This window comes from Dendropsophus ebraccatus, chromosome 6, assembly GCF_027789765.1.
Source record: "Dendropsophus ebraccatus isolate aDenEbr1 chromosome 6, aDenEbr1.pat, whole genome shotgun sequence".
Lineage (NCBI taxonomy): Eukaryota > Metazoa > Chordata > Amphibia > Anura > Hylidae > Dendropsophus > Dendropsophus ebraccatus.
The window spans coordinates 55,334,653-55,348,532 of record NC_091459.1 but is presented as its reverse complement, the minus strand read 5'-3'; the positions used below and the strand labels follow the sequence as shown (position 1 = coordinate 55,348,532).

The following is a 13,880-nucleotide window of genomic DNA, read 5'->3' as shown; positions in this document are numbered from 1 at the left end:
TGGTGTGATCAGTCTCTGCACTTACTACAGCATGGTGTGATCAGGTCTCTGCACTTACTACAGCATGGTGTGATCAGTCTCTGCACTTACTACAGCATGGTGTGATCAGGTCTCTGCACTTACTACAGCATGGTGTGATCAGTCTCTGCACTTACTACAGCATGGTGTGATCAGTCTCTGCACTTACTACAGCATGGTGTGATCAGGTCTCTGCACTTACTACAGCATGGTGTGATCAGTTCCCTGCACTTACTACAGCATGGTGTGATCAGGTCTCTGCACTTACTACAGCATGGTGTGATCAGTCTCTGCACTTACTACAGCATGGTGTGATCAGTCTCTGCACTTACTACAGCATGGTGTGATCAGGTCTCTGCACTTACTACAGCATGGTGTGATCAGGTCTTTGCACTTACTACAGCATGGTGTGATCAGTCTCTGCACTTACTACAGCATGGTGTGATCAGGTCTCTGCACTTACTACAGCATGGTGTGATCAGGTCTCTGCACTTACTACAGCATGGTGTGATCAGGTCTCTGCTGACACCTGCTGCTCCAGTCTGTCCCACGCTTTATTGTAGCAATGTAACAATGCTTATAGAGCATGGGTCTCCAAACTGCGTCCCTCCAGCTTTTGCAAAACTACATTTCCCATCATGCCTGGACAGCCAAGTCCAAAGCTTTAGCTGTCCGAGCATGATGGGAATTGTAGTTTTGCAACAGCTGGAGGGCCGCAGTTTGGAGACCCATGATCTAGAGACTAGAACAATCATTGAATGAAATGCTGTTTTACCTGAGAACACCTTCTTAAATAGTCCAAAGCTGGTAGGCAAAGGTCTGTGGATGATGAAGCAGATGAAGGCACGCAATCTCCAATCTCTTTGCAGTCATTCTCACCTGAAAATGATGAAGTGGAAATAGTAACATTATTGTGTGTTCCATAGAAAGCGCACTTTGCTAAAGCACTCTGGGGAAAAAAATTCTCTCATATAGTTCAGATTTTAAAATCTATTGTCTTCCAGTACTTATTAGCTCATTTATGTCCTGCAAGAAGTGGTGTATTCTTTTCAGTCTGACACAGTGCTCTCTGCTGCCACCTCTGTCCATGTCAGGAACTGTCCAGAGCAGAAGAGGTTTTCTATGGAGATTTTCTACTGCTTTGAACAGTTTCTGACATGAACAGAGGTGGCAGCAAAGAGCACTGTGGAAAGAATACACCACTTCCTGCATACAGCAGCTGATAAGTACTGGAAGACTAGGGATTTTTAAATAGAAGTGCAGTAATTTTAAATCTGTATAACTTTCTGACACCAACTGATTTAAAAACGTTTTTCCCAATGGAGTAATCCTTTAAGCAGGAATGTAGTAGCTGCCATTATTCTCCAAAGTCTCTGGTCTTTTTTGAGACAGCTGAGAGTAGCTGACCCAGGACAGAGCATGTCCTGTCACACATAAAAGAAAATAATTTTCTAGTGGTGTGTGTAGGAATCACATGACCCAGGTGCAGTAATAAATTGTATGGATGTAGCTGAGCCCAGATGAAACAGATTACACAACAGCAATACTAAAAGAGAGTTATAAAAACAGGGGCACAACAAATAAACTTTATAAACAGTAGTACTTTCTGCAGATTGCTTTCATTATCTGGTTATGTTATTATTATTATTTATAATTCCCTTAATTCCAGAGTGTTATACAAGCAATAGAGGTGATAAACAGGAGCATTACAAGATCAAAACACATTATATAAAAGGTAAATGGCATACTGGTACATGAGGAAAGAGGACCCTGCCCACGAAGGCTTACAATCTACAAAAGGTTGTATAACATACATTACTGTTTATGGAATTACAAAATATTCATTTTGTATTGACTCTTATTAGGGTTCTATTACATGGAGCAATAATCTGCCAAATTAGACAGTGATTGCTCCATGTAATAAAGGTCAGCTGAAGAGCCAATCATCGTTTGATCGTTGTCTTTTAGCAAGTTTAAAAAATGCTGTAAAGGAGGACAAAGGGACCTGGACAGGTAAGTATAACTTTATTACTTCCTATATATACAAGGGCTGCATGGACATCGCTAACCCTATATGTTATACATACACAGCCCTTGCCATGTAATATGCTCTCGCTTACAGCAAATGTCGGCCTGTGTAATGGAGCCCTTATGCTCAGTGCTTACAAGGAGGGCAGCTGTATGTGGGTGGGACTGCTGGAGCATGACTGATGGTCTCGGTTGCTGGAAGGGCCTTATTTTCATAGGTGTTTTTACTCAATTAGTGGATAGTTTTACATAGATATATTTGTTTTTGTAATCTTGTGATACATTACATCATTCTAGGTGGAGTCACAAAGTATACCCGCCATATACTATATGATATTATAAGGGCCCTATTATACCAAACGATTATTAGCCATACTTGGCCAACTACCAGTCGCTCCGCCCAATAATCGTTTGGTGTAATAGGTCATGTTAAAAGGCAACAATTAGCCGACATGCACAATGTCACCTGATAGTTGTCTTTAAACATGACCTATCACAACGTTAACAGTGATGGTCTGCTGCCCGTTTCTCCATGTAACAGCCCCTCCTGCAGCTCCCCATCTCCCCTCCCCCCACACTTATCAGCCAATATCTATTACCCAGACATAGCTTTCTGGTTGGAAGATAAACAAACTGTACCTAATCCTTTCACAAACTTCATAAGGCACATAATGTAATCAGTGGCCGCATTGGCAAAGACTTGAATGTTGTCTGTGTTCAAGAAAGCTTCAAACACATCGAACACTGGGGCCTGGCGCTTCCCTAAGAGACAAAAATCAGCAAAACAAGAGACTTACATTAATATAAAATGAAAAACACCTACAAGCCATCATTATTCCAGATTACGTTAGACAACTGAGGTCAATAGCAATATAAGGAATGAAAGCGGAGTTTATTTCATCTTACTATAAGGCAGTGGGATAAATCTAAGAAGGGTACACATCTGTGCATGAGCAGATTCATACAGAAACTAATGTTTTATTCAGTCCTTAACATACCCATAGAGTATTCTCCTACAAGATATTCTTTGATATCAGACTTGCTGCTGTGGACGGTTTCCAGGGCACTAAACAGAGGTCTCCATCCTGACTGAATCCGGGGAGAGCACACTTCTACCAGCTCACCAATCGATGTGACCACCTAAAAGATGCACAAATACAATAACTACATTATGTTTGTACCAGGATCACACACAATTTCCTAGACATAACACTTAAAGGGTTATTCTTATCTAATAAAGTGATATCACATGGCTAGGTCAGACCTCTGCCAGCCCCAAGAATGAGGGGCTACAGCCGTGCTTCAGAACTGCACAGAGAGCAGATGAGTATGGCTATACAGGAAATCTCAGTAAGGGATGCTAAAAAGGTCCCCATACACAATATACTTTTTTTGTCAAACATACCTGCCCCCTTTGTTTTCAGTGAGATAAGCTACCGCCATTTTATCACATTTTATCCCTTTAATATCCAGTGTAATGAAAATGTATGAAATAATTTCCCTCCAAAATCTCTGATATTAAGATCACATTAGAATTAAGCCACAGCACATAAATAATCTGCAAAACTTTGAGCCAAAAGGGTTAAGTGGTGCCCTCCTCGAAACCTTTAAATAACTAACTAAATAAACAAGTGGGAAGAAACTGAACAGAACAACAAGGGGGTATAATCTGAGGTTAGCTGGAGGAAGGTCAGAAGCAACATAAAAAATATTACTTTACTGAAAGAGTAGTAGATGCTTGGAACAAAGTTCCAGCATATGTGGTAGGTAAATCTACAATAACTAAATGTAAACCTGGCTGGGATAAACATATCTATCCCTAAGAGAATAAGGAAATACTAATAGGGCAGACTAGATGGACCGGTGGGCTTTTTCTGCTATCAATCTTCTAGGTTTCTATGTCAGGAAATCTATCCGGATTTCCCAATAAGAAATCAGTCCAGGTTTTCCTGACATGTGAAGCGGCCTTATCATATGTAGAGCACTCTGGAACCAATTGCTTTAAAAATGAATAATAATAATAATAATAATAATAATAATAATAATAATAATAATAATAATAATAATAATAATGTTTGTACCTGGTCCTGGACATCCTCGTCACATAACTCTAGCTGCATGATTCGCTCAAAAGGACGGAAAAGTGCTTCATTAAAGTGGAAATGTGGCGGCTCGTTCCAGTCAGTCAGCACCTCGGTCATTATGTCGTGGATGAAAGAGACGGCTTTCTTTGAGACGCGCCTTTCTTTGTGACAAGCTGCCTGTAATACAGCAGGAAAGTGTTTTTTTGCTGCAGCAATGAAGAAATTCATACACAACAGTAGAAAAGATTTCAAAATGTGTGGAGTATATGCTCTGGTATCCCCCATATTTTGTACCTTGCCCAATGATTTGTGATATGGTAGAAGTAAATTCATCTCATGCACAGCTATCACTTTTATGCATGTTGCACCATACAAACCTCCTATCTCCCACTAGTAACAGTGACCCAATCATAGTATGAACTATTAACCACCCTGTTTTTATCACTCAGTCAGTTTACTCACATTTCCCCCCATCTCAAGCCTTCTAATCTTAGGGTATGTTCACACTGAGTAGAATTGGTGGAATTCCGCAGTGGAGCTCTCCACCGCGGAGTCCCGACTGCCTCAGTGTCCCACAGTGTCTCTATGGGAGGGCTTGTGTGCCTTCAGCAGCTCCTAGCAATTGAACTATGTACTGCATTGATCCCTATGAATGTGATTCCTATGATCCTATGTATAGCTATTGCTATGTAGGGGGGCACTACAAATTAGTGTTAAAAAAAAAGAAGGTTTTTTTATAAATAAAAATCCCATCCCATAATAAAAGTTTAAACATATTTTGTATCGCCGCATGTGGAATCACCTGAACTATTAAATTATCGCATTTTTGATCCTGCATGGTAATCGGTCTAAGCACAAAAATCCACCGAAATGCAAAATTGCTGATTTGTGGTCACATCACATTCAGAAAAATGTGAGTAAAAGGTGATCAAAAAGTCACATATACGCAACCAACATACAATAAAAAGTACAGATCATGGCGTAAGAAATGTCACCTTAAAGTGTTATAAGGCTCAGAATAAAGATTTTTTTTTTAAGTTTCAATGCTAAAACCATTCAAATAAAATTTAAGTCATATAAATTTCTTATCGTTGTAATTGTACTGACTTGAGGAACACAGATAACATGTCAGTTTTACTACAGGGAGAACAGTGTAAAGATGAAACATTCCTGAAAAAATGCCTTTTTTTATTTCACTGCGCAAATAGTTTTTTACGGTTTCGTAGCATATTTTACAGAAAAGTTGCCATTGAGTCATTGTAAAGTACAATGGGTATCAGGAAAAAAAGTGACTGTAGGTCACTGTAGGTGAGAAAATGCAAACACTATGGTCTTGTAAACACAAGGAGGAAATGAAAGTGCAAAAAACAACATTGGCCTTGTTCAATAAACTGCAGAAGAGGATAAAGGGGGGGTTCCACCTTTATGCTTCTGCTGTCTGGGCATCACGAAAGTTATAGATTTCCAACAGCTGGAGAGCCATGGGTTGGGGAACACATACACACAAAAATAAATATGCATACACATCACACATATAATATTTTATAATAAATATGTTTATCTTTATAGTTACCTCTACAAAATGGGGGGCTACTATACTCCAACATCGCATAATGTGTAGTAGAGGACGAGATTTGCTGTGGATAATCCGTAACATGACATCACCGAGGCGGAAAAGATGCAGGGCACTCCTTTTGTCCTGAGTAGATTTAACCTCACCTGTAGAGTCAGGCAGATATTGCTGAGTTACAGAAGACAATAGTCTATTTATATTAATGCAATAAAAGGATCTATGTCAGGGATGGAGAGAACTCATGCACTATTGTGCGCTCTGTTCATTCTGGGGAAAAGTTTTGTCCTGGTTCTAGGGAACAGTAGGGGTCCAGCCATTGGCCCCCCTACTGATTAGAGAGTTATCCCCATCACATGTATAGGAGCCAACGTCTTCATACAGGAATACCTCTTTACCTAATCGACATGAGGCTACCAGACACAGTATCAATGTAGAATTCATGTCAAGTAAAATGTCATTTTCTATTTTTATTCCCACAATGTTGATTTAAATCCAAATCTCAAAACAAAAGGGTGTCAGTAAGTTATACACCTTTGTAAATTACTGCTATTTCAAAAATCTCCAGTCTTGCAGTACTTAGCTGCTGTATGTCCTGCAGGAAGTGGTGTATTCTTTCCAGTCTGACACAGTGCTCTCTGCTGCCACCTCTGTCCATGTCAGGAACTGTCCAGAGCAGGAGAGGTTTTCTATCAGGATTTTCTACTGCTCTGGATATTTCCTGACATGGACAGAGGTGGCAGCAGAGAGCACTGTGTCAGACTGGAAAGAATACATTTCCTGCACCACATACAGCAACTGATAAATACTGGAAGACTGGAGATTTTTAAATAGAAGTAATTTACTAGTAAATTACAAATCTATATAACTTTCTGGCACCAGTCAATTTGATAAAAAAAATGCCAAGGTACCCCTTTAACTCTATGAGTTTAGGGTCCATTAGAATCCATTATGTGAATGGTGCCAAACAGCTTTACCTGGCATTGCAAGGGAGTAATCCACAGTATCAGTGACCGAATGAAAGAGCTGAGACTGGGAAGCCTTCTTCAGCTGGTAGAGAAATCCACTCAGTGCCAACAGATTGAGCTTGTCTGCAGCGCCTTCAAACAGTCTAAAGAGAATGAAAAAGTCATCTTTATATTCTAGAAAAATAAAATAAGGCTCCATTCACATGTTCAGGATCTGCAGTAGATTTGAAGCTGCAGATATCAACGTAACTGAATGATGGAACAGCATCAAATCTGCTGCCGATCCTGTATGTGTAAATGGACCCTAAAAGATTAATGTTGCAAGTTAAAAGGGGTACTCAAGCTGGGACCCCTTTGTTCCCAATTGCCGGTTCCAGCACTGTCTTCAGCTTCCAGCTGCTCTGATCTCTATCCACTCCCTGGTCCGAGATGGGCCTTGTGACGTGACGTCTCAGGCCCACTCAGCCATTCAGCAGCAGAGAAGGCCTGCCAATGCCACGTCACAAGTCTCATCTCAGACCAGGAAGTGCATGTACGATAATTGTTTTCATCCACCCCTCCCCGGTGATTTAAAAAAAAAAAAAAAGTCCCACCCCTTTAAAGCGGCAAATACAAATCAGGTTTCTCACTTGTCGGCTTGTGTGGACAATGTACAGACAGCTTTAGCAGCATTGCTGGGAGTCATCAAGGTATTTCCACGGAAGTCAAAAGCCCAGCCTTTGTTGCCCTCCTTGATGAGCTCTTGGATCGGGACTGGCTGGATTACAGGACTCTTTCCAAAAGAGGCCTCCAGCTCTTTAGTCTGCTCTTGGGAAAAGTCTGCAGAGTCTGTGGACTGAGTGATGGTGAGTGGTAGCTGCGATGTTCCCTCACTGAAGTGTGTGTGCTCCAGAGTGCTGATATATTCACACACCCTGACGGGGAGAACAAAGGAATACCAACATTAGGAAAGAAGAACATATTCAATTCTTGTAGATGGGACAACAGAAATGATTACTATACCCACCCACATACAGCCCCACCAGAGGGTGAAGTACATGATAGTTTCTACCTAAATACATGTGGCCAACAATCTTGATTGTGACTTCCCATCTCCAGACCGACATTAAGTATGGCATCCATACACAGAACGTGGGCGTTATGTAGACGATATCCCCCTTGTTTACCCATCTGCTCAAGTTTTTGCTCCACTTTTTGCTTCACTGTAAAACAAAAATATAATTGACACAGTGTACTAGTAAATTCATCACAATTAATTTTCTATGGAGCAGTCGGAGATATCCAAATACAGCGCTCCATTCAAAACAAACAAGTCGGGGCGTCGTTCTAGAGATCCTCGGGGGGCACAGAGGTCGGACCACCCGAGCGATTCCATACTTGTCCCCTATGCTGTGGATAGAAGACAAGTAAAGATAAACAAGCTTTAATGTAGTCCAAACGAATACCATTTCGTGCCCATATCCCTCATCTTCTGTTACTACTACTGAACGCAACAACAATCTAATGCATGGCCATCTGTTAAAATAACTCCTTTAAGACGGTAAGTACCTTGCGATATTGTGTCATTTTGCTCTGGATTTTCTTTGTCCTCCTTCTCCTCTTGCACACAAGATGCTGCAGCCATCTGAGCCAAAGCTGACGCACAGTTGGCAGCCACCCCTGTAAATGCAGGTATGACAGGGGAAATAAAGCCGAATATGCAATAAACTACAAAGATAGGTGGGATACTAAGGGTTCTTTTACACGACGCGACATGGGGCTGTGCAAGGATGCAAAGGAACGCCAGTCAGAGAGATAAAACACTCATTTGTAGTGCCTATACACAGCACAATTTGCGTTTGGTTCATACGAATGATTCTTGCATTGTTAAGGCAGCCATGGACACTGACAGCACAGATACGTATATAGGATATACAGTACATATAGGATATGTATATATTCATGCTATCCATCCCCAGATCTCACAGCAGTGAATATCTGCACTACTGTGTGGTCCAGCACTCTCAGCTCCCACCCTGCCTGATAGACAGTCGGATAAGGTGTGAGAGTAGTCTATAGACACAGTGGCGGCCAAGGGCTGACACTGCCAGATTACAGAGCAGCGTAGAAGGTAAGTATCCAATGCAGGTGGGATCTGGAAACTGACAGGACCCATATGTATATATCTTTACTATCAGTTTCCTTTTGCTAATAGCCATACGTCTCCAGGTCACACAGGAAATTGTGCAGCCAATAACAATACATTTAAAAATCTTCCTCAAAAGATGCAATCAGCCAAGGATCCGGCTTTTTCCTGCTCCTTGGCAGATTGCTGTAACTTTTACACAGGCCAATCACCGGCAGCAGGAGGGTTTCTAGCGACACTCCTGGCCTACAATCATCCCATGTAAACGGCCCTTAAGAAAGCAGACACACACTTAATACCATAATAACATAACTAGAGAACACAACCCAGGGTGGGCCTAAGGCTGTAATGTGTATTTTGTATTTTAATCTGGAAACTACAATAAAATATCGTGGGGGGAAAAATTAAATTTTTTTTTAAAAAGTCCGTTATTGCTGTGATTTAATTGACTTCAATGCAATGCATTGAAGACAATGTAATTATGGACCTCCAATGCACACAGTGTATAAAATGACGGATGTTGTCTGCGCGGACGTCAAAATAATGATCATGTCAATTATTTTCGGACATCTTTTGCAAACAGCGAATATTTTTTAGTTGTTCACACAGTTTTTTTTTTTTTTACGGTCCTTTAACCAATTCTACTATTATTATTAAATGATTATTTATTAATTAAAGACACACCCAGTCTACTTCCGGTTCCGGCGCCACCATGTGAGGACCTGTGAAGAGGGAGCTCCGCAGCATCACCCCGCAATCCGGCAGCATCTCCCCCTTCAACGACAATCCTCACAGGCACAAGCACCGGGACCATACCCTGAGCCGCAGGGGCAACCTTTTGGCACCTATATTGACGGTACCGAGCTCGGAGGTAGCCGTCAGAACACGCGCGGCCCTCCGGCGGTACCACGACGCCATCACTGGCCGCGGTGAGTTCCGGAAGACCAGCACGTTAGCCCCCGCACTGCCCTCTCCGGTAAGACCACTGACCTGGGACGGGGCGAGACCGCAAGAACAGCAGGCCGTGGCGTGGAGGGGACGGACGAGGACAGGCCGGGAAGCCTCTGGAGGGGTCCGCCATCTTGGACACGTGCACCCGGAAGTTAAACCGCGCCGTCTTGCCGGGCCGGCTCCCTGAGTCACTCAGGTAGCCAGACTCCACGCCGGGATACAAGTAGTAAACTGCACGGACTTACCGGGAGGCGTCACAGAAGCGGACATTTGCTCTGCAGGTACTGGGGGTGCAGGGGGATTCCCCCATTCAGCTGCCGCTCTGGGGAGGTCAGAGGCTGCATATAAACCCTGCTGACCCGATCTTCAGTAGGGGGAGAGAGCCACTGGCCATAATAGCCTGCTAGCTTATCACACTCAGCGCATTGCACCACCTTGCTGTACACCAGCCTGCACTGCCGCATCCCTGAACTGGTGCTGAGACGTCTCGCTGTGCAACAAAGTGTATTGCCATATCTCTGAACTTACACTAAAACGTCTTGCTATGCAACAGCTAGCATTGCCATATCTCTGAACTCGCACCAGAACACCTTGTTGTGCAACAGCCTGCATTGCCATATCTCTGAACTTGCGCTGAGACGCCTTGCTGTGCAACAACCTACATTGCCCTGGTTCCGAACTTACAGCGCCTGTTGTGCGGCAGCCTACATTAACATATCTCTGTATTTGCACTAAAACACCCTGTTGTGCAACGGCCTGCATTGCCATATTCTTGAACTTGCACTACAGCACGTCGCTGAGCACCGGCCTGCATTGCCATATCTCTGAACTTGATGGACCAATACCTGGTCAAAATGGTCACTAAATCTAAAGGAAAGGTGACCAAGGCGTCCAAGCAGGCGCCTCTGTTACCTGACCCTACTCGGGATGACTCGGCCTCCAACTCTAGCCTCCATGAGACTCTAAGCACTGCACATCCTGTTGAGCCCCATACTGATGATGCCCTATCACAGGACTCTTCCTTGGATTACAAACGCCTGGCTGAGGAAGTGGCTAAGCGCCTGGCCCCCGATATTCAGGAAACCTTAGCCAATACGGTGGCACGCTCATTCCAACAGTTGCAAAATACAGTGGCACAGAACAGTGAGCATATAGCGGACTTGGATCAGAGATTGCTCTCCATAGAACATGACATGGATTCTTCCTTTGCGGGTCTCTAGGAGCTCCAACAGGAAAACAAAAAATTGTGGGACAGAGTGGAGGACCTGGAGAACAGGTCTCGCAGGAATAACCTGCGCATAGTGGGGGTCCCGGAGGCTGTAACCCAGAAAGACCTACGCGGTTTGTGTGAATCGGATATCCCAGCTCTATTGGGCATCATGGACTTGTGCAAAGCCGAAAGGGCCCACCGTGTTGGACCTGATCTGCGCCCGTCTGGTGAGGCTTCTCCCGCCCGCAATATCGCCACCCCTCGCCCACGTCAGGTGATAGTGAGATACTTGGATTATACGGATAAAGCTGCCATCTTAAGGGCCTTCAAGCAACTGAACCGACCTCTGCAGTATAGAGGACACAAGCTTCTAATCTTTGCAGACTATTCAGCTGAAGTCTCCAGGAAAAGAAAGACCTTTTCCCCACTATGCTCCCTGCTGCATGGCAAACAACTGAAATTTGCCCTAGTGTACCCGGCAACGTTGAAGGTCTTCCATCCGGATGGTATCACCATGACTTTTCAAGATCCTCAGGTGGCCGCGAGGACTTTAGGCTTTGGTCCTCCTTCTCCCGCTCGAGAGGGTGCGTCTTCTCCACATCGGGGAGGTACACGGCACGGAAGCCCGTCTCAGGGACAGCGGGACTCTCCCCCCCATACAGATCCTCTATACACGGCTGATCCTACTGAGCAACCACGCAGAAAGCCGAGAGGGGTGGACTCGCCTGTCAAGCGGTCTACGGAGGCGGGATAGCGAGGCAATTCATTGCCATTAACCACCGAGGGACCCGGGCTTTGATGCCTATCTGCAACTGCCTTCTTGGTGTGCTTGGTGACAGGGGCGGGAAGCCCTGAATGTTCCAGTCTATCTTTTTGGGGAGGCACAGAGATGACCTACCACCATAGCTGCTTCGGCGGCCCCTGGCACCATAGCGCACCTGGAGGGACCTACTGGGGGATGACCCTTTTAAGCGCAACCCAATTGTCTATCACTATAATACTGTGCTGCCGTAACCTTTTTTTTTTTCCTTGCAGTGAGACTCTTCATTGGGGTGTTGTATGTTGTTCCTCTTGTATTTCTTCCTTTTGTTCATCTTTTTTTTTTTTTTTGGAGCATATCTGGGTCTGGCTGACCGGATGTGGCCTCTGGCATATATGTTGAGTTACCTTCATGGGCTCTATGTGGGATTTTTGCCCACCATGGTGGAAAAAAGGAAGTCACTTACAAAATGTTTGCTTTCGAGTTTAAGCTTGGGTTGGGGTTTGTTATGTTGTGTTGGAATACAGTTAGAGGGGGGGTGGGAGGGCAGGGTGGGTATCCACAGATGCAGGAACTTAGATGAGCTAGAGCAATACTTTGCTTTATGCGTGTTACAACTTGGAATGTTAAGGGGTTGAAATCCCCGCAAAAACGCCTAATGATATTGAGACACCTGAAACGCCTAAATACTGACATTGCTTTATTACAGGAAACGCATCTCGAGGAAGCAGACTTCATCCGCATGCAACGCCTATGGGTTGGCAAGGTGGTGGGCTCCCCGGCGCTCCGAGGTAAAGCTGGCACGCTCATACTCATTCATAGGCGCTTGGCCACACAGGTCGCTACCGTTTCTCAGGATAATGGGGGTAGGTGGGTCCGTATAACATTACAAGGCCAATCCTCCCCAATCAGTATTTATAGTGCATATGCCCCAAATAGCGGACAAAAAGAATTTCTTGAGGAGTTGAGAGATATTATCCTGTCTGATACCGCCCCGTTAAAAATAGTGGGGGGAGACCTGAATGTAGTGGGGAACCCGGCTGAGGACAGGAGATCCCAGGCGGGTGCTCCTCCTCCCACAGGTGGGAGATCAACGCCTCTGCCTATCTTTTTGGCGGCGACGGGCCTCTCCGACCTGTGGAGGGACCGACACCCGGAAGGTAGAGATTTCACCCACTTTTCCTGGGCTCACCAATCTTGGTCGCGGATAGATTTCCTTTTGGTGTCCCAGCCTTTGCTATCTCGCATAACATCCGTTGACATCGGTGATTTGGTCATATCGGACCACGCGCCGGTGCTGATGGAGGTGAAAGATACCCAATTGAAGGGTTCGGACTTCCTCTGGCGCTTTCCTGCACAGCTGGCATTAGATGAAACTTTCCAGGAACTCGTGAGAGGTTGGTGGCTTGAATATAGAGCCAACAATCAGGCACACGTAGACAATGCCCAGCTGTTTTGGAGTGCGGCGAAGGCGGTCCTTAGAGGCCAGATCATTTCCTATATGGCTAAAAAGAAAAGGGAAATTAACTCCCAATTGGAGACAAGGAGCCAGGCCTTGCGGCGGGCCTATACCATGTTTCAAACTGTACCCTCAGCTGCACATAAACAGGAATGGCGGCAGGCCAAGACTGAATATGAGTTCTGGGTTGAGAGCAGAGAAAAACTTTTTTTGTCCAGACAGGAAGCAAGACTGTTTCGCTTCGGAAACAAGTCAGGCAAATTATTGGCGAATTTAGCGAAGGGGCAAAGGCCCATTACTACCATAGCCCAACTCCGTGATCCCGCTGGGTCCCTGAAGTCCCATCCTGCCCAAATAAACAGCATCCTGTGTGATTTCTACGCACAACTATACGCTAAAAAGGATGATGAGCGGCCTGCCGAGTTGTTTCCCTGGCATCTGATTAGACTTCCCCGCTTATCATCGGAAGACAGGTCACTGCTTAACTCCCCTTTCACCGAACAGGAAGTCGCTGCGGCCATAAGAAATTTGCCGAATGGGAAAGCCCCGGGCCCCGATGGCTACTCTGGCGAATTTTTTAAGCTGCTTAGAGAGCAAATCACTCCTCACCTAACAATATTGTTTAATGGATATCTAACGGGGGAGGGGGCAATCCCAACTGAGGCCAACACAGCTCATATCAAAGTACTTCCAAAGCAGGGGAAGGA

At 44.6% G+C, this 13,880-nt stretch overlaps 1 protein-coding gene across 1 annotated transcript in view; it reads right to left on the bottom strand.

The window, feature by feature from the left end:
- Positions 1-13,880, bottom strand: part of ARFGEF3 (ARFGEF family member 3) — a 77,912-nt gene that overhangs the window by 19,313 nt on the left and 44,719 nt on the right. Inside the window, exons 17-25 of the mRNA XM_069975013.1 lie at positions 8,217-8,327; positions 7,720-7,870; positions 7,298-7,582; positions 6,678-6,811; positions 5,704-5,849; positions 4,128-4,307; positions 3,045-3,186; positions 2,686-2,808; positions 794-897 (exon numbers count right to left, since the gene is read on the bottom strand). Of these exons, the coding sequence (XP_069831114.1) occupies positions 794-897; positions 2,686-2,808; positions 3,045-3,186; positions 4,128-4,307; positions 5,704-5,849; positions 6,678-6,811; positions 7,298-7,582; positions 7,720-7,870; positions 8,217-8,327 (1,376 nt within the window). The remainder of the gene's footprint in view (positions 1-793; positions 898-2,685; positions 2,809-3,044; positions 3,187-4,127; positions 4,308-5,703; positions 5,850-6,677; positions 6,812-7,297; positions 7,583-7,719; positions 7,871-8,216; positions 8,328-13,880) is intronic.